Source organism: Mastigoproctus giganteus, chromosome 10 (assembly GCF_048544385.1).
Source record: "Mastigoproctus giganteus isolate SK-2022 chromosome 10, ASM4854438v1, whole genome shotgun sequence".
NCBI classification, from domain to species: Eukaryota; Metazoa; Arthropoda; class Arachnida; order Uropygi; family Thelyphonidae; genus Mastigoproctus; species Mastigoproctus giganteus.
Genome location: NC_143584.1, coordinates 160,836,963 through 160,860,405, shown reverse-complemented (window position 1 = coordinate 160,860,405; position 23,443 = coordinate 160,836,963). Strand labels below are relative to the sequence as shown.

The 23,443-nt window shown below is 38.7% G+C and overlaps 1 protein-coding gene across 12 annotated transcripts in view; it reads left to right on the top strand.

Moving 5' to 3' along the window:
- The window catches only part of LOC150079426 (histone deacetylase 4-like), a 352,480-nt gene that overhangs the window by 153,983 nt on the left and 175,054 nt on the right, over positions 1–23,443 (top strand). For 10 of the 12 annotated variants that reach the window (XM_090383436.1, XM_090383431.1, XM_090383432.1 and 7 more), the window contains 2 exons: positions 106–231; positions 6,422–6,522. In XM_090383436.1, the coding sequence (XP_090239562.1) occupies positions 106–231; positions 6,422–6,522 (227 nt within the window). The remainder of the gene's footprint in view (positions 1–105; positions 232–6,421; positions 6,523–23,443) is intronic. The other 2 variants (XM_090383440.1, XM_090383439.1) reach the window with 1 other exon arrangement.

Sequence of the window (23,443 nt, the reverse complement as noted above, 5' to 3'; positions counted from 1 at the left end):
ATAATACTAATAAGCATTTAGAATTCCTAGTGCATTAACCTTAATTGCAGTGCTATGCGTGTGTTTTAGAAGCTTATAGTTGTGCTTGCATTTTGTCACTTCTAGCCTCCGAACCCAACCTTAAAGTGCGTTCGGTGCTGAAACAAAAGGTTATAGAGAGACGCAGTAGCCCTTTGCTCAGACGTAAAGATAAGGGCCCTATTCCTTTGAAGAGGAGACCTCCTCTGACAAGTACGATTGTTCTGTCATGTTTGTTTTCTTTTCTTTTTTTTAAAATAAATGTATACATATCTATAAATAACATAGTATGAGTAGAGAAATGCATGGTATGAGTAGAAAAATTTCTAACTTGAGTGTTTCTAATTGCCAGAAAGATGAATAGCATGATTTACCAGACTAAATATGTTTTATAATAATAACTTTCTTTACTATGAGAATTGTCTTTTTTTAATGGCCTGGTTTTTTGATTAAGCATAATTTAAGCAGGAGAGGTTTATTAAAAAAAAAAAAAAAACTACTGTCATCGTACAATAAGAGTATTTATAATATCCCCACAATAGGTTGAATATTCTTCTATTTAAGACGACATTCACAAATTATGACTCAAAGCAGAGAAAGGATTTCAGTTAAAATATTACGAGTTTGAAGGAATGGACACAAGAAAATTAAGTGAGTTAAAGAAAATCTCCATTTTTTTTTTTTTTTTTTTTTTTTATGTAATAATGGAGAAAGGGGATCAATGTCGAAATCTTATACAGAAAAATGAGATTCAGACTGAAAAATCCAGTTTCGTAATTTGTGAGCGACTCCTAAAGCAAACATCGAATTTAATTTTGTGATATATGTTGTATAGACATCGGTTCAAGGTGTTCTTTCTCAGATTTTTCATTTTCAATTACGAGGTGTGGCAATAAAGTTCCCAGACTACTGCTGCTGTTTGGGTCATGTTTGATGAGTTTGAAATAAAAGAATGCGGTATGTTGGTATTGTTCAAATTTCCTCCAACAGTTGATGCTACAGAGATTGTCCAGTAGGCTGACAGGTTACAAGCAACAACCAGTTTCGTCAGTAGCATTGACGTTCCTTGTTACGATTTTGCAATGGAGCAACAAACGAATATCAAATTTGTTTTAAACTGGGAAAATCTGCAACAAAAACGTATGAAATGTTAAAAAATGTTTATGGTGATGAAACTTTAAGTCATACCAGTGTTTCTGAATGGTTTAAGCGATTCAAAGACGGACGTGAGAATGATGTTCGCGATGACCCAAAAAGTGGACATCCGTCAACCTCTCGAAACGAGGACAGAGATGCAAAACTTCCGGAAATTGTGGCACGATATCGTTGTTTGACCCTCAGAATAATGTCAGATGAGTTGGATATGAATAAGGAGACGAGATTCGTCAAATTCTGCATGAATATTTAGGGAAAAGGAAGGTCTGTGCAAAATTTATGCCCCACAGTCTTAGGGAGGAGCAGAAGCATTGAGTGTTATCATGAGAAGACTTCATTCAGACTTGTCAAAACAATCATAATTTACTCGGCTGTGCTGTCAAAGCGTTAGAGCATGCGATGGACTTCAGAATCATCACTCAGGCCCAAAACGTTTCGTTTACAGAAGTCCAGTCTCAAGACGATGCCAATCATGTTTTTCGACGAACAGGGTGCGATTCACAAGGAATTTGTATCTGAAGGGGAAAGCGTCAATGCTGCGTTTAATATACAGGTACTGAAGATTTCAAAGTACTGGAGCGCATTTCCCGGATGAATCCGCAATTTCTAGAGCAAAGCAGCTAGTTCTTTTTGCATGAAAATGTCTCCACCCATTCCATACTTGGTTTGAAGATATTTCTGATGAAACATGGCATTGTACAGATAAACCATCCATCCATCTTACTCTACCGATCTAGCACCAACGGACTTCTTCCTCTCTCTCCCAAGGTGAAAACTGTCCTCAAAGGATTTCAGAATGATGAGGATATAAAGAAAAAGATAACCGCCGAACTGAATATAATATCTTTTTGGATTACTTTGCTGACTCTTTTCAGAAAATAAAAATAAAACCATTTTTGAGCTCCTTCACTTTGTGTTCTTTTTATTTCACCATTCTCTGAACTTTATTGCCACACTTCGTAAGGTACTATAACAAATTATCTTATATAAATAAGAAAACTTACTCATGGCTATATGTATTTTTCAAAGAAATTCTTAATTTATTCTATCCTAAGAGGAGATCCATACAAAAGCACGTTCAATCAATTAAAAAAAAAAACCATGTTTAAGACAACGTTTCCAATTCTCTTTGTCTGTCAGTTATCAAGAATTAAATTGTTTTGTCCTACAAGGTACCTGGCTCTAGTAAGAGCCATCGTTCAGGTATAGGCTTGTCAGATGTTTTCTTTTTCACTGCTTTTTATAAGTCCTGTAAACGTTTCGCCAGCATAATTGCCCTGTATTTGAGAAACTCGGCTATTGCCAAATATAAAAATCATTATAATCTTAATTTTACCACTGAGGGATCTCAGTGGTAAAATTAAGAAAAAAAAATTAATACTTCGTTCTTCCAAGACACGCACAAGGATTATTTATTATTTATTTTCTTTTGAGAGGATTAAAAACCTTTGACCTAGAGAAAATTACTGTTTTTTTTTTTTTTTTTTTTTTTTTTCTCTCATGTTTCTTCAGTCTCTAGGAATTCTCTTCCCTCCACTGTTCTTTATTTCAACAACTATCTGGAAAGAAAGAAGCGTTCATTCATTTCAGGAGATGGAAAGAAGCTTATTCCATCTTTTGAAATGTTTTGCTCAAGACTGTTTTAGTCAACTGAACGTGCTTTTATAGGAAACCCTAAAAAAAAGCACAGTAAATAAATTAAAGGTTAAGTAAATTACATGCCTTTAATTAAATTTAATAAAATTATTGCAAAATTTGTTAATTTTTAATAAAATAATTGATTTTTTTACAAAATGCATCGCGAAAGCACTCTGAGTGGACAGAAATCATAGGATACCTACTTAGTAACGGATAGGCCCACCTTTCGCTCGAATAGGGGCAGTCACACGGCGAGGCATTGAATCCATTAGTTAACGAAAGCGTGCCACACGTATTTCCATCCATGGTTGGACGGAATATGGGCGGCACCGCCGCCCATATTCCGTCGCATTTCTGGGTGGAGCATCCAAAGCTCGAACGGGCCTTTCCACGGCATCCCAAAGATGCTCCACAGGGTTCATGTTCGGTGAACGAGGAGGCCATATCATGGTGATAAAATCTGCGGAATGTTCTTTGAACCATGTTCTAGTCACCACGGCTCTGTGGGGAGACGCATTGTCCTGCTGGAAGAGTCCATTGCCCTGTGGGTGCACGATGACGATGAAGGGATGCAGATGGTCTGCAAGGATGGACACATAACCTGGACCCAACATGTGCCATTTGAACACGCCCCATACCATTACCGACCGTCACCTGCCTGAACAGTTCCTTGTTGACATGAACGATGCATAGCTTTGTGCGATTTCCTCCAGATACCCACCCTCTCGTCTGCTCGAAATAACTGGAAACTTGTTGACATGAACGATGCATAGCTTTGTGCGATTTCCTCCAGATACCCACCCTCTCGTCCACTCGAAATAACTGGAAACGGGACTAATCAGACCTGGAGACCCGTCTCCAACGATCCAAGGTCCAGTGCCGATGTTCTTTCGCCCAGTTGAGGCGTAGAGTCCCGTGTCGTGGTGTTAGCAATGGGACTCTGATGGGTCGGCGGCTCCTATAACCTATTGCGGCTAATGATCGCCTGATGGTCTTGGTGGAGACGTTTTTGGCACCGCCCTCGTTGAAGTCGGCTGTGATTTGTGCCACTGTCGCTCTCCGGTTGGCTGAAACAATGCTAGATAGACGTCGACGGCCTCGTTCATCCGCCACCTTTCTCCGCCCACAGCTCTGCACGATGATATGTTATTCCATAAATGGCGTTTCCCGATACACTCTTGATACTGTCGAACGGGGTAGTGCAACTTCTGTACCACCTCCGCGATAGTGGCCCATGTGTCGGGCACCCACTCACTATCATACCGTTATTACCCACTATCATACCTCTTTCAAAGTCTGTTAATTCACGTTGTTGATCCATACTGACATCGAGTCTACGTGATGCAGTGTACCTGCCAAACGGTGGGTTCGTGCACTAGCGAGAGGGGTGACAGCGTCGCGTTGCCCAGGAACCAGGTATCCCATGAATTCTGTCCTTTCAGTGTATGTTTAAGGTGCAAGCAGTGTTGTAATTAACTTAGGTTGGTTAATTTGCTAACACTAATGCTAAGTAGATGAGTAAGGTCTTCATTGTTAATATTGATGGAAATATATATTTTTAAATTTATTCATACAGTATGTTTAATACCGCCGACATAATTCCTTTCACGCAAAATTTTTCTGTCTATTGTATAATTCAAAGAAAATATAGTAATAATTTAAATAATAGAAATTTACCGAATGTAATAGTGCACTGAATGATTAAGAGAACGGAATAAATGAAATAAATTATAGAAACTGGAAGTCATTAAAGCAGTACTTTTCAACATTTTTTTCACACCCTCCCCATCTTTAAAAACATCAGTGTGGCGTATTTTAAAATTTTTACAATACTTTTTCGTGTTTACTTATGAAGACAGGGGTATTAATGGGATTTTTGAGAATAGTATGGGATGCACTCATTCGATTTCAAAAAATAAATAACTATAAAACACGTGTTTTATTCTATAAATAAAATTCAAATATTTTATAAAATCATCTATTTCTTTTAGAAAAATTTCTGCCTTTGGTTTTGGAGAGAGAATCTATCTATTTTATATTTTCTTGCTTTCTTAGACAGTTTTAGAGGTATTTCATTATAACTTAGATAATCATTTTCAGTCATCAGATATCAAAAGTGAAACGCAGTACCACAAAATAATTAATACATTGTCAAATTATTAAAATTTGACTCGAAACAATTGCTCATCTGTGAAGGACATTTTAAATAAAATCCCAGATACATCTTATATAATCTATAATAATTTGTAGCTTATTTTAGTCCATTAATATATCTGAAAAACGGCGTTTACCTTCACCGGGTGGAAAAGACCTGAATTTTTATGCTTCTTTTTCCAAATTTGGCTGAGTTAGTCGGTGTCAGGCGAGGGTAGCATGGTTTTTTATCCCGGAAACTTGGGTTTTTTGTCCAGGAGACAGAAAATCTACCTCAGAACACACGCATTTTACAGATAGTATATAAGGAGCAATATGGCCTTAGTTGCCGATGTTCCTAAAACTCAATGACAGTAACAAGGAATGAGAAAGGTTCATAGATGTCTTTATCTTCAAGATTTGAAGAAACTGATAATGCTTAAATTTGGCTTAATTTCCATGTAATGTGGTTAAAATTATTTTATTAGAAAAGTGGTTGAGAATGCAACTCGTTCTTGCAGATAACTCCTGTTTCCAGTCGGTCGATAGAAAAGACGATATTTCGCTCCTACCCTCTGACGCCAGGTTGAATGAAACTGGTTATAGGTCAAGGCCAAGGACGAAAATATCTGCGTATAAGATCGATTTATCTTTTTGCGTGGCTGTTTATGATTGTCGGTTATAAATAGAATGTGTGATACTAACGAGAAACCTGGCGAAGACAGGAACCAGGTGAAACGATCTTTTTATGGGGACTTTTTTTAGGAAGAAAATAAGAAAAGCATCGTATTAAAAGAATAAATTGCCGTGCATGTTCTTGGCTGTTTTCAAAAATAACTTTGAGGTATTTCTTCCTGATCATGCTAGTACATTTTATTTATTTATTTATTTTAACCCAGAAATAAACTATATTTGCAAAAAAGGATGAAAGAAATAAGCTACAGTATTTGGAATTTTTTTGTAGAAATCATTCTGAATTTTAATTTCAATTTATAAAATTCTCTTTATTAAATTTAAAATATCCACAATAATTATGGTGTCTCAGTAAACTCCCAGATTAAACACGAAACTATAGGAAGTTTGTGAATAAAACAGCTGCATGAAAATGGGTATTAATCATATAGTGAAAGGAAGCCACAGGCTTTTGCTGCACCGGAAAAAAACAAAAAAAAACAAAACAAAAACTAGTAGATAAGAAAATACAAATTATGTACTTCTCTCCTTCCTTCCCTCCTTAATTGAGAAAGTCATTTAAAAACATCTGTATTTTTATCCAGTTTTTCCTCCCCTGGTTGATAATTCTTATTATTCAGTTTGAAGTGTTTAATTAATCTTTGTACACAGAGTTAAAAAAAAAAAAAATAGTACTGTACTTTTCTTACTGGGAGCAGGAAGTGAGAGAGAGAGAGAGAGAGAGAGAGAGAGAGAGAGAGATGAACATAATTATAAACAAATACTGAATTACTATAACTTTCAGTTGATGGCAGTAATAAAGTGGATGTCAGTCCTGTCTCCCCTCCTAATGGAGCTAGCATTCATTCCTTACCTTCCAGCAACGGACAAACTCCTATTCAAGAGGTAAGTATTTTCCTAATATCGATTCAAATTTACTTTAATCAAAGAATTAAACTTCGCTTAGCTTTATGTGGATATCTTAAATCGCTTTCTTCTACTCTCTTTCTACTGAAGTTCAAGTTAATAGTGGCAGTGATAAAGTATTTGTATAGAACGAAATAGACCTGGATTGGGAAAGAACAACTTCAATAAAATTAGTTTTTTTTTTTCTTTCTTATTTTTATGAAAACCACAAACACGAGAGGTATTAGAACCTATAGTACTTGTACCGTGCATAGGTTCGAAGTTAAGAAGACGAAAGAAGATATTTGTTGACGTTAGACTTGAACTTCTGTAGACTGTACACTGGTGTTCAAAGAAAGTACATCACCTAGGAATTTCAAATTTCTAACCATTTTTCGCAATGGTATGTTACATTAATGACTAGCATCACAAATAAAAATATAAACAAAAGATATTTATTAATAGTCAAGGCAAAGCTAAGTAATATTTGACAGCTGCTCTCTCTCAAAATATTCCAAAATGAGCATTTGCAACCTTTATACAAGAGTTTTGGTAAATACGACAATTATGGCTGCAATGTTATCAGAAGCTCCCCAATTTGCTTCAGTTTATCATTTTAAATGGAAAACAAAATGAAAAGTTCACCAGGTGCAAACTAATATTTAGTTGAACCGCCTCTGGCCCTGATGACAGCAGCACACTCTCGAGGCATTGAAAGGATCAATTTATGAAGATAATCAACTGATAGTTCGTGGTTCCAAACACGAATTATGGCTTCCTCAAGTTCACGAAGGGTCTTTGGTTTCTTTCTGGCAACTGCAGGTTCCACACGATGCCAATAGTTATCTATAGGATTCAGGTCCGGCAGGGCTGTTTCCTGGCCAGCTAAGAGTTGTAATGGACCGTTCTTCCAACCATTTTTTTCACCTGTAACAAATGGAAACACATTACTCTCGAACCTGTAATGCAGAAATGAAGCTAAAGTAACTACAGGAGTGCCTACTTACACTTTTCACTCGATGACAAGGGGCAGAGTCGTCCTGAAAGATGCACTTACTTGGCAGGTTGAAATGGTCTCTAATGGTTGGCAGAAATTTGCCTTCCAATATAGCCAGGTATCCATTGTCATTTACGGAACCTTTTATAAACTGCAGGTGACCTATTCCGCGATACGAAATGCACCCCCCACATATCATTTGGCTGGTAGGGAATTTCACTGTAGACACCATACAGTCTGGATGGTATTCTTCACCATGTCTATGGCGAATCGTTTGTCTCCCATCAGAGCCATGCAAGTCGAATTTCTTCTCATCCGAGAAAATAACTGACTTCCGCTGCTCGGGAGCCCATTTGACATGCTCCTTACACAAAATTAATCGGGCCTTTTTCATTTTTTGTGTGAGGAGGGGCTTTCCTTAGGACGATGAGCTATAAGTCCATTTTTGAAGAGGCGTCTTCTGACTGTTACTGCACTTGCTACCACTCCTGTATGTTCTTCCCATTCTCTTTTCAGCTCAGACGAAGAAGCTTTACAGTTTTTAAGGCATAAGCGCTTCGAAACGCGGCCTTGTTTTGGCATAGAGACTCGTTTGCGTCTGGTTCCTTTTTTTCCTATTAGCAGAACCAGTATTCTTGAGTTTGGAAAGAAATCTACTCACTTCGACTGATCACAAGACACTCTATAAGCAATATGACGGGAAGAACATCCTTCCTCACATAAAGCAACGATAGCGCTCTGTGAGATCCGGGATTTATTACTATTTATTTTATTTATTTATCTGGTTAAGTGTAGTTGTGTATCATTTTTGATGTAAGCATAACTGGTTCCTCACTCTTCCAAAGCTCACAAGCTACCTGACTGCTATATTTATTCTTTCTGTCTTGATTAGGCTGGGGTTCAAGCCCGTGACCACCAAATATGGAGGATGTGGAAAGGTCAGGGAATGACCACCGCATATCCCGGAGCAATATGGCCTTAGTTGCTGATGCTTCTAAAAACCAAATAACAAACAAACAACAAACAATATTCTTTCTGTCACAGACGATTCTGTGCACTGAGGATATATTTATTCCCCTTGTATAGGTTTAGACTTAGTGCAAAAATTTTTTGAGGGCAGTGTATATTTTTCTTAGAATAATGAAGCACTTATTTAAATTTCTAAACATAACAAAAGTTTATTTCCATATCAAAATTTACACAGTATTATCTCCTTTAATATTAAGATATATCATCTCCACCTTCTTTCTGAAATTGTACAACCTACTTTTAATTAAGGAATAAATAAATAAAACTTCCTTCTACCTCCTTTTTACATTTTTTTCATACATATCTTTAATTATACCATTTAGTTAAGTTATAACCACCCCTTTCCTTCTGCAAATTGTACGACACTACTTTTAATTAAAGTTAACTACAAGAACAATAAAAACTTTCCTTCTACCTCCTTTATACCTATTCATCATACATTTTTTCCAATTAATCTAAAATTTTCTTTCAAATCTTTTTATACACACAACACCTTTCATCTAACAATCTCAGACTATACAACTCTCTGAAAACAATCCTTTTACCCCTACAAAATACTGCTCCTCTAGCCAATTATCAATCAAATATCTACCCCCCTTTTTTTTTTTTTCTTTTACAAACGTATACAACTTAGGGATACATATATTCTCTCTAGAGCACTTATGCAACATAATCCTGAGCATGTAACATATATTCTACACAATGCCATTATATCAGAGATAGATAGTATTCTCTCTCTCTCTCTCTCTCTCTCTCTCTCTCTCTCTCTCTCTCTCTCTCTCTCTCTCTCTCTCTCTAGTCCAGTTTCTTGCTATTTATTAGAGTTCTAGGCCTACCTCAAGCTATCCGTCGACACAGTTAACAATTATCAGTCCTGAGTTGGAGACTTACTTTCCCTTTCTTTATTTCACAGCCACCACTAGATTGATCCTCCACTTCTGGTTTTTTCCTCTGTGGCTGTCTTCCTTGTGATTGACTTAAGAGTTCTACAGGCATTCCTTTCCTAGATTCTCCTTTAGAGGAATAGGTGGCGACGCTCTGCATCCATTTACTTTCTTATTATGACAAAGCTCGGCATTCAGCAGGCCACTCATCAGACACACTTCTCATTTTAGCGACTATCTTCACGCCGACCAGGCTAGCCGGATGGGTAAAGTGCCTGCCTAGCAACCCAAAGGTCGCGGGTTCAAATCCTGCCTCGGGCTTGGATGAGAGTAGAAAATACAAAAACCGTGGGAGGTGCATTATGCCCACAGAAGCCAATGCGCCAACAACTAACAAAAAAAAAAAAAAAAAAAAAAAGACTGTCTCCAACCTTTATATCAAACACAGGCACTTCTGCTTGACCATTCTTTCCAACACGACGTTACAACACTATTTTTCGGACTTTCACAAACCAAAATTTTTCTACTACGATACCCCTTTCTCCTCGTGCTCCTGCTTTTTGTTTCCATTCTCCCGCCTTCTTCTTAACCAATATAATCACCTTCTCTTCCAGCATCTCTATTCTAATACGTCCTTCATCACAAATCTTTGTTTCAACCGTGCTGTATGGCTCGGCATCCTTCCCCCGAAGGTTGCGGAGCTACTTCCTTTTAAAATTTTCCCTTAATCCGGTTTGTTCCGCTCGTAGTCATAAACAGACGCCCTTCTGTTTCCCAAATGCATTTTAGGGCCAGTTTCATTGTATGTACCTGAAACTTAAGTTATCTTCCGTTACTCTACTCAAGCACATACCACGATTAATGGATAATTTGGGACGGTGACTTATTGCTTCCCCAACATATCTTTCCTGCCATTGCCTGCATTCCGAACCATTATTTTTAGAAATCAAACTTGCCATCCATTGTCACTTTCCAATTGTTCTGTACTTGCTCACATTGGCATAACTAATCAGCAATCTGCTTCAGATGAATATCTGTGCGGATTTAGATGCAAAAGCACTTAGCTTACCCTCTCTGTTTAAAAATAATTAATTTCAAAAGACAGAATTTATTATTTTTCTGGAGTTGTAAGATTGGGATCTTACAACTCCAGAAAAATAATAACAGAGAAACAGTACGTCTATGAGACAGAGAGTCTCTGTTAGTGATGAGTCATTAACTATCCTAACTGCCCTCTTCCGAATGGAATCTAGAAGCCTGAGAGAGGTTTTGGGGGCACCACCCCAGATGTGGGAACAATATTCCATGGTAGGGCGAATTTGCGATTTGTAGAGAGTGAACAGCTGTTTGGAAGAAAAGTATCGCCCAGAGAGAAAGAGAAAACCAATTTTTTTTTAGATGCAGAGTAAGCAATATTTATGATGTGCCAAGAGAGATTAGAAGTCAGGGTAATCCCCAAAACAGATATATCATTTTACCTAGAAATCGGAGTGTCACTAAAGATAAGCATAGGAGCAGAAGAATCCTTTTTGCGAGATATAAGACAAGACTGAGTTTTAGAAGGGTTGAAATCGACTAAGTTGTCTTTGCCCCACTGGAGAATTACTTAGAGATCGGCATTTAAGGAATTGGTAGCGAATATTCGAGAAGTTGAAGCTGATTGAGCAGGGCAAGGTTTCTCAAATTGGAATGCAATGTGCTATCATAGGCAAAACTATTGATAGGATTTCCAGTCAATGGAAAAAGGTCTTTAATATACAAGAGGAAAAGAGTGGGAGAAAGAACTGAACCTTGGGGGCCACCAATATTAATGGAGAAGTTAGAAGACAGAGAGCCATCAACCATAACCCTCAGTGAGCGATCAGAGAGAAAACTGGATAACCAATTACAAAAAAGTAGTTGGCAAACCATAAGATGGAACCTTGTTTAGAAGGCCTTTATGCCAAACACGATCGAAAGCCTTTGAGATGTCAAGAGCAACTGCTTGTGTTTCACAGAACGTTTCCATTGAATTTGTCCATAAATGGGTAACACGAGCCAGAATATCACCAGTGGATCGACACTGACGCAATCCATACTGGCGATCGTTGATCAGACGGAAGGTTTCTAGAAAGTTTTAAGAGTTGGCAGTTAACTGATTTCTCCATTACTTTATAAAGAGTAGAAGTAATTGAAATGGGACGATAATTGGATGGGAGGGATTTGGCAACCATTTTAGGAACTGGGTGGATGTGAGCAAATTTCCAAGCAGAAGGAAAACACCTTTCGAATAAGAAAGTGTAAAAAGTCGGCAAAGAACAGGAGTAAGTTCAGGAGCACAGATTTTGAGAACAAGTAGAGAAATACCATCAGGACCTTGAGCTTTCTTAGCAACAAGATTCGCCAAAATTCTGACATCTTTTTGACAGAAGACCAAAGGAGGCATTGAATGGAGCTTGTTGGGAATGGTGGAAGGTGTTTTACTAAGATCATTAATACATGAGTTGGAAGTAAAATGGGATGCTAGCAGGTCAGCTTTATCCTTAGCTGAAGTGCAATAGAACCATCTGGTTTTGACAGAGGTGAGAGCAGAGATAGGCAAAAGCTGCGCCCAATAGCTTTGGCAAGAGACAAGAATGCTCGGCTACCATTAGGGCATGAAGCAAGTTTTCTACTCTTAGCCTGTTCAAAACTAGTTTGGACTGATTAATAAATAACTGCTTTACAATTGTTGCGAGCTTTGGTGTAGGCAGAAAATGAAACTGAAGAATTAGAAACAAGCCAATTACGATATGCAACATTCTTCTCTTGAACAGCCTTAGCACATTTATTGGAAAACCAAGATTTAGATAAAGGACGAGATTTTAAGATGGAATGTGGAATAAAGGATTCCATTCATAAAGAATAATTTCACTGACACGATCTGAGCAAACGTTGACATCAGAAGTTTTGAAACAGTAATCCGACCGAGGAAAAGAAATCTCGCAGGTCATTCCATTTTGCATTCTTGTAATGCTAAACCACACAAAACCACACAAGGTTGAGAATAGCCATGAGATAAAGGCTCCATTGGAGAAGAGACAATCACCAAGTTATGATCTGAGGTGCCTAAAGGACCACTCACTTCGACCCTGTACTTGGAAGGGTTGCTTGTGAGAAAAAGATCAAGCGTCTTGGTTTTATGGTTAGGATTGTCCGGTATTCTTGTAGGTAAATGAATAATCTGTGTAATCATTAGTAATTGCAAAAGCCTCTACATCTCGACCAGCTGGGTCGGTGTGACTAGAAAATGGAAGCCAGCTGGAGTTGTGAATATCAAAATCACCAAGGAAAATTACCTCACTGTTAGGAAAGTTAGAATGGAAAAAGTCAGAGTTCTCAGTGATTAGTGGAATTTGGCGAATGGTAGAGATAACAGGTGAATTTGACAGAATGAGGTAGAGAGATTTTAAGCCAGAGAAGATCGAAAAGAGGAGATTACGAATTGCAAAGTTTTTGACAGGGAATATCGGAAAGGACATATGCATAAGTACCATCTTTGGGTGAAAGGAAACATACAGCAAATAGCTTGGGCAACTGAGATGTGCAGTAGTTGAATCAACCGATAACTGAGATTCTGCCAGAAAATGTCCATGGGGTTTGGCAGACTGTAAGTGAAAATGGACCTCATTGAGATTAGATCTGAGACCCCGTATATTTGTGAAATGAAGTAGGAAGAATTTGTAAGCTTTAGATCTTTTCGCAGATAAGTTTTCTCTATTAGTTTGACTATTAATGGTGTATTCAATAGTAAGAAAAAGTGGGGGGGGGGACATGTTGTATGAAGTAATGAAATTTTTGGATGTGGTAAGAATATACCCAGATCCATGACATAACGTGGTCTCGACAATGCCCCCCATACGCACTAATCAGACTCCCTCCAGTCGCTATCTGGCAGAGTACAGGCAGCAAGATTATACACTAGCTGATCAGGAAGTAGAGAGTTACCAATACAAAGTACCAAGTATGTTGAGGGTCAAACGGCACCAGGAATTTCTCCCATCTCCGCGAGTGTTCGCTGTATCGAGGGACAGTACTCTGTCAAGACCAGAGATTTAAAAGTGTGTGGATCATGTGTTGTGTAGTATGTTGTGCCCATTGTTCTTCTGGCCTATTTGCCGTGGAGCCCCTGATGGAACCCGACGTTGTCCGTACTATGCCAACGAGGAGGCTGACCATGTGTACCTTGAAATTTATTATAATCTGGCAGGTCCCGCCGCCTAATTTCCTGGGAGTTCAGCGGCTGGGTTCTATAAAAAAAAAAAAAAAAAAAAAAAAAAAAGATAATCGCGGTGGCATAATTCCAAAATCGCTTTTACGAGATAGTCTGTGGGGTTTGTTCCCCGAAATTACTATGGGGTTGTACGCTAAATGACAAGTTCTAGAGGCCTAATGGGGCGGGCAATAATTTTGGTGCTAATTTAAATTTGGATGCGTGGGGCTTTCGCGGTGTATAGTCAAGAGAAGGGTAGGGAGACTGAAGGCTGGGGGGAAGAAAGAGAAGTAAGGGGCCGATAGGGCAGATGGCCCTGCAGTCAGTGGGTCATGCTCATGCCCCACCAGAGGGAAAGGGGGATGGCAGGAGGAGTAGGAGAAGACAGCGAGCCATCTTCCCCCCCCCCCTGCCAAGGAATAGGAGTGAAAACAGGCTGGTCAAGGTTACCAGCCCAGATTGCCATATGGCTAGGTGGCAGCAATGTGCTGCAGTCATTTCTCTGAGTCCTTGCATGGTAGTCTTGTTGTCTTGATCAGGTTGTCAAATGCCTGTGCTGGATGAGGTTGTCTAATCGGGTTGTCACTGTGATTTCTTTTTTATTATTTTTATTTATTTATTTGTTTATTTTATTATTATTATTTTTTTTAGTTGGTCACTTTCAGGTCAGATTAGGTCAGGTCCAGTTACCTTATTCATGTCATGTTCATGTATTGAATGAGATTGTCACGTCAGGTGGATACATCTGTCGGTAGTCATAGAGACTGTGACATCAGGTAGACTCAGTTGTGAGGTTTAATTCCTTGGTTGTTTCACCCTGGTGTCAGTTCATCATCTGGGAAAGTTTCCGTGGTTGTGTAGACTTTCTGCTGGTCTGCACGGCATGGTTGTTTACTGCAGTGGTTGAGGCTGTGGGAGCGTCCTTCTCTTTGTGAAGAGGTCCTGGGCCAGCTGCGCGAATGCCTTGTATGTGTCAACTTCAGTTATGGCGAGGTCTTCTTGATTACGGAGGTTAAGCTGTATTCTAGTAATGAACCTGCAATAGAGGTCCTCATATAGTGGGCAACTGTACATTAGGTGCTCCTACGTTTCACGTTCACCACAGAGGCAAAACGGTGTATCACTCAGTCCAAATCCTTGTAGTTTGTCTCTAATGGCCCCGTGTCCCGTCAGCAGGTAGGTGGTTTAGAGTCCTGGTGAGAGCCACGGTGGATAATTCGGGTATACCAGCCGTATGTTGGGTAGAAATTTTCTAGTTATTGTGCCTTTACTGGAGGTCTCCCAGTGGGCCTGCCAAGTTTGTTGGAGGTAAGCGGAGAGACGTTTCCTTTCTACTTTGGGATCATTTGACAGATCTATGGTGTAGTCGAGGCATGTTGCCGTTCTGCCTTTGGTCAGTTGATAGAGTAGCCCATGCTTAACAATCTCCAGGTCCAGAGGGAGGGATCCCGTTAGGGCCTGGAGTGCGTGGGTACTTACAGTGTTACATGCTCTCGAGATGGTTATGAGTATGTGTCGCTGCGTAGTCCAATTTTTTCCGGTTCACTGCAGTGGTAGCCTTGCGATACCATATTCCAGCAGCATATGTAATCGCTGGCAGGAAAATAGCTTTATAGTAGAGGCTGAGAGAGTTACCAATATGAGGTATATTGAGGGTCTAGCGGCTCCTGGGATTTCTCCCATCTCCGCGAATGTTCTATGTATCGGTGACAGTACCCTGTCAAAGCCAGAGATTTAGAAGTGTGTGGGTCATGAGTAGTGTTATATGTTGTGCCCATTGTTTATCCGGCTTATTGGCCGCCAGGCCCCTAATGGGACCCGACGTTGCCCATACCTCGCCACGTGGAGGCTAGCTGGGTGTTACCATTGAGTCAATTGTACTCTGGCAGGTCCTGCCACTTACTTTCCTGGGATTTTAGTGGCTAGGACCTAAAATAAAATTGGAACGACCGCGGTTGATTTTAATTCACTTACATTAAAGCGCTAATATGGGGTTTGACGCTGAAGGCCTGTTTCTGAAGTGCCTAAAAGGTTGGGCGAAATTTTTTTTGGTGTATTTTAAATTTGGACGTGTAGGGCTATACACTGTGCAAGAGAAAGTGCTGGGAGGGGAGAGTGAAGGCTGGGGGGTGAAATAGGAAGAAGAGGGTCGATAGGGTAGGTGACCCCCAATTATTCAATGAGGCATGCCCATGCCCCACCAGAGGGAAGGAATGGTGTGGCAGAGAAGAGAGGAGACAGCAAGCCGTCACCTCCCTCCCCTGCCGGGTGTGGGAGTAAAAGAATTGCACTGCACAAGAGAGTGCAGAGCCTTGAGCCAATATGGCTCCGTTGAGGCAGCAACTTGGAGTTTCTCTGTCATTGGTAGCGTTTGGTATCCAGATTTGTCCTCAGCTATGAACACTGGTCAGGTCCGTTGTTAGTCTGTTAGCAATGGCTGTGGTTCTCTTCATCATGGGAAGATCCGCATCTCCATGGGGTTATTCTTGCGATCGCTGTTTTTAGATGATTAGTGGTGAGCAGGTTCCTGAGGGAGGAACCTGCTCACTACTAATCATCTAAAAACAGCGATCGCAAGAATAACCCCATGGAGATGCGGATCTTCCCATGTTACTAATACCAGTAGTATTACCAAAGTTACCAATAGGTTCAGTCCGGTGTATTAACTAGCGGCCGGCCTGCTAACACTGTTTTAGAGCTGTACCCTCGAAATGTAAGGAAGTTTGAATTCGCCATGGTGTTCATCATAATCTCAAAAGACATCAATCGTACTGCAAGATGGAAGAGACGGAGTAGGGTTGATCGGAACTTAGCTCTGGAGGCTAAACATGGGTTCCATCACTTCAAGCCTCCAATAAGCAAAGTGGTGGTATTGCAACGGTTGATGAGAGTCATCTACCACCTAGTATTGCCTGGTAACACAGAGGAGCGGCATTCTTCCGTGTGGTGTGGGCGCCACACCTCGACCCCTGCTTATGTCGGTTCACACCTGGGTGGTCACCCACTGTGCTTGTGAATGGGGGTTATACCCAGGATTATTGATATTCCACCATCGTGAAGGTGCAAGCAGAGGATTTGGCTGTAACAGACCATCCGGACTTCGCCGAAATTGGGTCTACTTGACTTGAGTGTCACCTGAATATCAGTTCCATCAGCGTTTTAGAGTCGCAGGTAGCAAGCGCAGCATATCTGAGAGAAAGATGGTATGGTATGGTATTTTGGATTTTAGGAGCATTAGCAACTAAGGCCATATTGCTCCGGGATATGCAGTGGTCATTCCCTGACCTTTCCGCATCCTCCGTATTTGGTGGTGACGGGCTCAAACCCCGGTCTAATCAAGAAGCGTGTGCTACGCACTGCTGCTCCTTCCCACCTGGCTACGGAGGCGCCGGCGCTGAGAGAAAGACTGGCACAGCCTCAAGGACCGATTTATCTGCAACCAAACATAAAAATGTACGTTTGTAGTCAATAACACGTAAAACATAAGCACTTCTTAAATTAACATAAATGGAAGAGAATATTGTTTTGACTTCCTCGCTAATTCTAAAATATTTCTTAGGTTGTGATTTCCACCCCCCCCCCACATCCGTTTATAATACAAAAATCATGTCAAGAATTAGATTTCAAATCTCACTGTCAGAATAAGATGTTTCTAACAGAATTTCACTTATTCAATTAGCGTCTCTGGCGAAACTTCGGAAAAAATTAAATCTCTCAATCATACACACATGTATGACTAAGAGATAGATTCAAAGCTAGTGGCGAAGCTACCATACCACGAGGTCCACCGTCACAGAAAAACCGGAAAGCGATGGCCTGGTATAATTGTTAAAGAATTCATGGGGAGTATCCAGAATTTATAGTTTCCCTTCTGTATTTTAATGCCCTTAGCAAGTAAGGCTGGCGTATCCGAGTGGTCAGGCGTTAGCGTGCAGAAGTACATGCGTTTGAGTGACAGTTTTTCAAGCTCGTGTGACTACTAAATACGGTGATATTCTTGTATTCTCTCTATATAAACTCTCTGACTTTATGTGGTCGTCTTGGAGTATAAACAGAAAATTATTATTATATGTGACTTATTGACTCCCAAGTTTTCACTTCTCGAAGTTGCGTGTTTGCCGTTAATTATAATAAAAAAAATTAAAGGGTGTGTACCCTGTACGCACGAAACATGTTTTATGTGAAAACATCCTTGGCGTCGAAGAGGTTAACAAAATCAATTTGTAGAATTTGTTAACAACTGAACTCTCAGGAAGGATTTTCATGAAATTTTAGAAAGATTTGTTGAGCATTCCAAATATTATCAACATTGGACTAATAGAAATGCTACAATTATTCTTTGTCTGCATGTAATAACTCCTCCCGCTGGATAGAATTTAAGGAAATTTTATATTTCGCTCTGCAAAAAATTGTCGACCCTTCTTATGTTTCATTAAAATCACACCAATAGAATGCCAGCAATTATTTATTATTATTATTATTTTTTTTTTTTTGGAATATATATCACATGGACCATTCATATACTGTAACCTGAAGCACTGGATATTATGCTGGCTGACATGCGCAGAAACGAAATTTTCTCTGTTCGCCCATAAATAGTTTTTTTTTTTGCTGTAAATTTAATTATTAATGTTTGCTGAATAAAATGCTCTGCACACATTAATACCTTCTTTTTTTGTGATGAACTTATTTTTCAGCAGGTGCAAACCCCAACAACTGATTTTTGCTGAACAGCATAAATTATTCGCATTTTAATCGATGGACTTTAGCTGCAGCTGAACATGTCTGTTAAATAGACTGTCCGCAACTCACCTTATAATGGTGGCGCGGCTGTCCCACTAACCCCCTTCCCTCAAGAGTAAAGTTCGCAGCGAAAACGCTGCGAAGTTCAGTCTACACGCGACCCTAGCCCTATCAAATTTTCGTGTACCCCTCGTCGCGAAGGGCAGTTTGTCTGTTGTGAGGGGAAAACCGGAGTCAATCCCGGTGAAAAACCTCACGACCACGGTTTGAGACCGCCAAACTCAATGCTGAATGCCCCTGAGAAAATTCCCATAAGGGTAGCAGCTGGAATCGAACCTCGATCAGCTATTCAGCAAGCCGGCAACGCTGCCTCAAGGCTACCGTGGTCCCGTATGCTATTGCTTTAATTTCGGTATTTCACATCACATTTCTCAGCAGTCACGTGTTTGTTAAACTTCCGTTACATTCCATTGTTAGCCATTATAGATGTTTTCACATCAAAAAACACTACGATATTATTGGATGGTCCGTTGACAACCAAACTCAGCGATGCATGTTTCGCATTGGTTGCTCGTAATCAGACTCCAGGCTTCATTTATTTACTGCTGCTAACAATTTTTTTATTCGTTGCTCGAACTACTGATTAGGAGCAACCAATGAGATGTAGTTTAATGGAATTACCAATAACAACCAATCAGTTGGAGTTCCATTGACAGTTAATAATTCGAGCGACTGACCATCAAAATATCAGAAGCTTTAGCAAATATCCCTGAAACTAATGATTCAATGGAAATCAATTTTATAATTAGTAATATCAACTACTAAGAAAACAGAGATTATAGTACAAAAGTACATCGTAATGACTTGTTTTTTGTTTAATTAAACAATTTATCAAACTGCTTAAACAAAATTTTTTTTTTTTTTCATTTTAGAACGTGATGCCATTGCGTAATTAAAAGTCCACATCCTTTAAAATTTTAGGTATTATTTTTAACATGACCTTTTACAAACATACTATTAAATACTCTGAGTGCCTATTTATTTGTAAATGAAGGTCAGGTTACCTAAAATTTGAATTTTTTTTTTTTTTTTCAACTAGGGTAATTTGTTAAAATGCAAGTACCAAAAAGTTGTGATAAGTTTCTTTAATTTCAATTGTTCTTTATTATACATAAAACAAGTCATTACGATGTACTTTTGTGCCATAGTCTCTGTTTTCTTAGCAGTTGATATTATTAATTACAAAATTGATTTCCGTTGAATCATTAGGTTCAGGAATATTTGCTAAAGCTTCTGATATGACTTGTAGTTTGATTGACAGTTGCAATCAATAATGATTAGTGACAACAAATGAGGACCATGCATTACGATATTTGATTATTAACCGATTATCTAATAATATCATAGCGTGATTTTGATTACGGGAAACGAGTGGCGAATCTGCTACATCGCCAGGTCCTTCAGCGCGGGGAAGGGCTCAAAGAGTCAGGGAGTCGGTGGTTGTTTTTATATAGTTGTTAAGCGTGAGGACCTTTCGGAAACGCACAGGTGTGCAGAATTTATAGGTTTGCTTCTGAAAGTGAAAACTTAATTAAGGTTGATAAGTTACACATGCCACTTGACGTGCAAAGTAAACACTCAATAAGACCACTAAGTAGTAATTTGCACGAAGCATGATTAGAATTTATTTTAATATATTTAATGTAAACAATGTTTCAGGAAACGAGGTGGTGTTGTTGTTGCTTCACTTATCGTTTTGACCGTATTTAAGTTATATTCATATTTTTATGGATATAACTAACTCACTGATAAAATAAATTTCATGGAACGGCGTGTAATGTTCACAAACAAGTAAACAAAGTTTTTACATATAATTCTTGAAACATTTTGAGAGAATTCACTTCGTTTTGTTAATTTACAATCTGCATTATGTTCAAAGTAGTAACGTTTAGGTATGTGTATTTCCCCCCCCCCCCCCCTTTTTATTTATTGCATTTAATTTTAGGATTTTATTTGTTTATTATTTATTTTTATACATCTTAGATTATTAGATAAACTTGTGTGAATTGTTCAAATGTTATTCGTGTTTTAAGTGGAATGCAATACATACAATATTATAACTTTGCCGGTTAGGCTACATTTTTACATTTGCTTAGTATTTGTGGCCTCCATTTCTGTAGCTCACTGCTAACGGACAGTAGGTCGTGGAATGCAGAGATACGAGGACGAAATACATCGGTGCCAGGACAGTTTGAGAGTGTTTATATTTGTCGCGGAGAGCCAAGTATAGCTCCTAGTTGCTTTGCAGTAGGTTCTAAATTTGCTGTGTTTTGAGTTTCGCGTCTGTTGCACAAGTTGAGAAATGAGCAAATTTTAAAAGCGAGGCTGTCAACGTACTGTTAGGGGTGGGTGACTGTCGATTTGGTTATATTTAGCGTTGGTTGCCACATTTGGCGTAACGATGGTGATTATGGCGCAATCTACATAATTTTTCAAAACTATTTTAATAAATGGATGCTGTCAGTTTTTTCACTTAAAAAAAAAAAAAAAAAAGAAGAGGAAGAATCCACGAGGGTGAGAGTCTACGAGCTCACCAACTTGTTCAGTAAGAAGGAAATTCAAGCAATATTTCACATCCCGTAACACCAAAAACTGTTGTATGTGGTAGTAGTCATAAATTTGACACTGTATGGTACTGTACGGCGGTTTTCAAATTGTGAGTCTTGAAACCTCATTTCCTTGAGGATGCTCGATGATTTTCGAATTATACAATTATGTTATAGCACAAATTAAGTTTCTTAATCCTGCTGGTAGAACGAAGGGGTGAGAGGAAGTGCAGAATGAAAAAGTTTGATAGTCATGGGTATAAAAAAAAAAAAAAAAAAGAAATCTAGTGCCTATAGAATTTTTTTTTTTTACCATATTTATTTGACAATAAGTAGATTGGCCAGAAGTTGCAACTCTGACACTAGCAACAAAAGTGGCGGAGGATCGGTAATATATGGAGGGGTTGTCAGGGCCGCCGCAAGTGGGTAGGCGAGGTAAGCGTCGCTTACGGGCGGCAGTTCAGGAGGGCGCCAAAATTTTTTTTGACATAGAAAAGTCGGACCTCTGTTTAACGAACTTCTTTATAGAGAAACTTCTATTTATTTATTTTTTTATTTTAATTTCCCTCTGGTAATTACATTTAAAATAGTTTGCGTAGAACCAAGAAAATTTCCATATAACTAATGGATTATGAGTGACCCTACAGGGAAGCATTGTTCACCCCTGTGGCCTTCAGGCAATCGAGCCAATTAGTGCTGCTGCTAAGCACGAATTAAGAGCCATATGGATTACTATTCTGCAACTTTTAAAACCTATCCAATCGCCTGTCCCACATACCGAGAATTGGTGCTGGTCATTGATTGGTTTTAACCAATCAATGACCAGATCCATTGTTTACCAGTATTCAACACGGCAAGGGAATAATTCATTTGAAATGAAAACAGTACGTTAATTTGCTTATTATATTTTGAGGTTACAAAATCTTCTTTTACTTCAAGTTCTCTTCAAGTCCTCAGGCAGGTTCAGGGCTCCATTGACGTCATGCTATCCTTTTAATTCCTGCATTTCCTCTTACCATACAATCCATTATTCCAATTCTCCTTCTCCCAACAGTTCTCTTCCCACACCTTTACTCCTTGATCACTTTCCTCAACATGCTTTCTCTTCTCAAAACATATCCTATAAAGTTATTTTGTCTTCTTCTTGGTTCTTTTACTAACGTTCTCTCTTCTACTTTCCTCAAAATCTTATTACTTACTCTGTCCACCCATTTCACCTTTTCTGTTCTCCTTTTCTCCTCCACACCCACATCACTAAAGCTTCTAGGCGTCTAATTTCCTCCTTCCCATTGTCCATGTCTCGGAGCTATATAGTACAACAGTCCATATTAACGTTTTCACCATTTGCTTTCTTAATTTCTTCTCTAACAGTTTTTTTCTATTACTAAATGTCTCTTTGCCCATTGTAATTCTTGTTTTCATTTCTTCCAGGCTTTTTCCATTTTCTATCATTATTGTTTGTTTGTTATTTGGTTTTTAGGAGCATTAGCAACTGAGGCCATATTGCTCCGGGATATGCGGTGGTCATTCCCTGACCTTTCCGCATCCTCTGTATTTGGTGGTGACGGGCTCGAACCTCTATCATTATGCTTCCCAAGTATCTGTATCTGTCCAAATATTATTCCATCTAATGTTATATGAATTTCTTCTTCCTGACCACTTTGAAATTAACATTGTTGTTAACCTTTGTATTGTACTCCTTTATTGTGCTATTCAAAATGTGCAAGGAGCTCTATAATTCTTCCTCATCATTAGCAGTCAATATCTAGTCATCTTCAAATCTTATTATCTTTATCTTCTCTTCTTTGAACTCTTTCATCAAACTTCTGCATATGAATTAAATAGTATTGGGGACATGGCACATCCTTGCCTTACACTCCTACCAATGGGAAATCAGGGAATATTTTAAGGAAAATAAAACAGAGGAACTATTCCAAATAATTCTCGATTCGGCTAATATGGCTACTATCATTGGCATTGATGCTTCGTTTTTCAGAAGTAAGCACTGTAAGGAAAAGATTGAAAAGATGTCATTCAATTATGAAAGTAGAGAGGAAGCTATTCAGGATCTGCAACAAAATTTCATATTATGGACATATCAATTTTCTCGTTAACTGAAAGGTGTAGAAATATTTAAAATACAGTATTTGATAATATTTCTGAATTTAAAAAATGGTCAGTTGATAGTTTATTAAATCACTGCAAAGATTTACATATTGAATTAAGTGACATTGGTCATAACGAGTCTGGTATTGATGGTTTAGCATTATTTGAAGAATTTAGAGTACTTCAAATTTATATTACTCCATTTGAAGGGTTACAATATATTCTTAAAAACGATTTTACAGATATTTATGCAAATGAAGGGAACAAAGGGGTGCTCAAAAAAGCTTAAATTCTTCAAATTGTGGAGACTAGACTCCTGCTACTT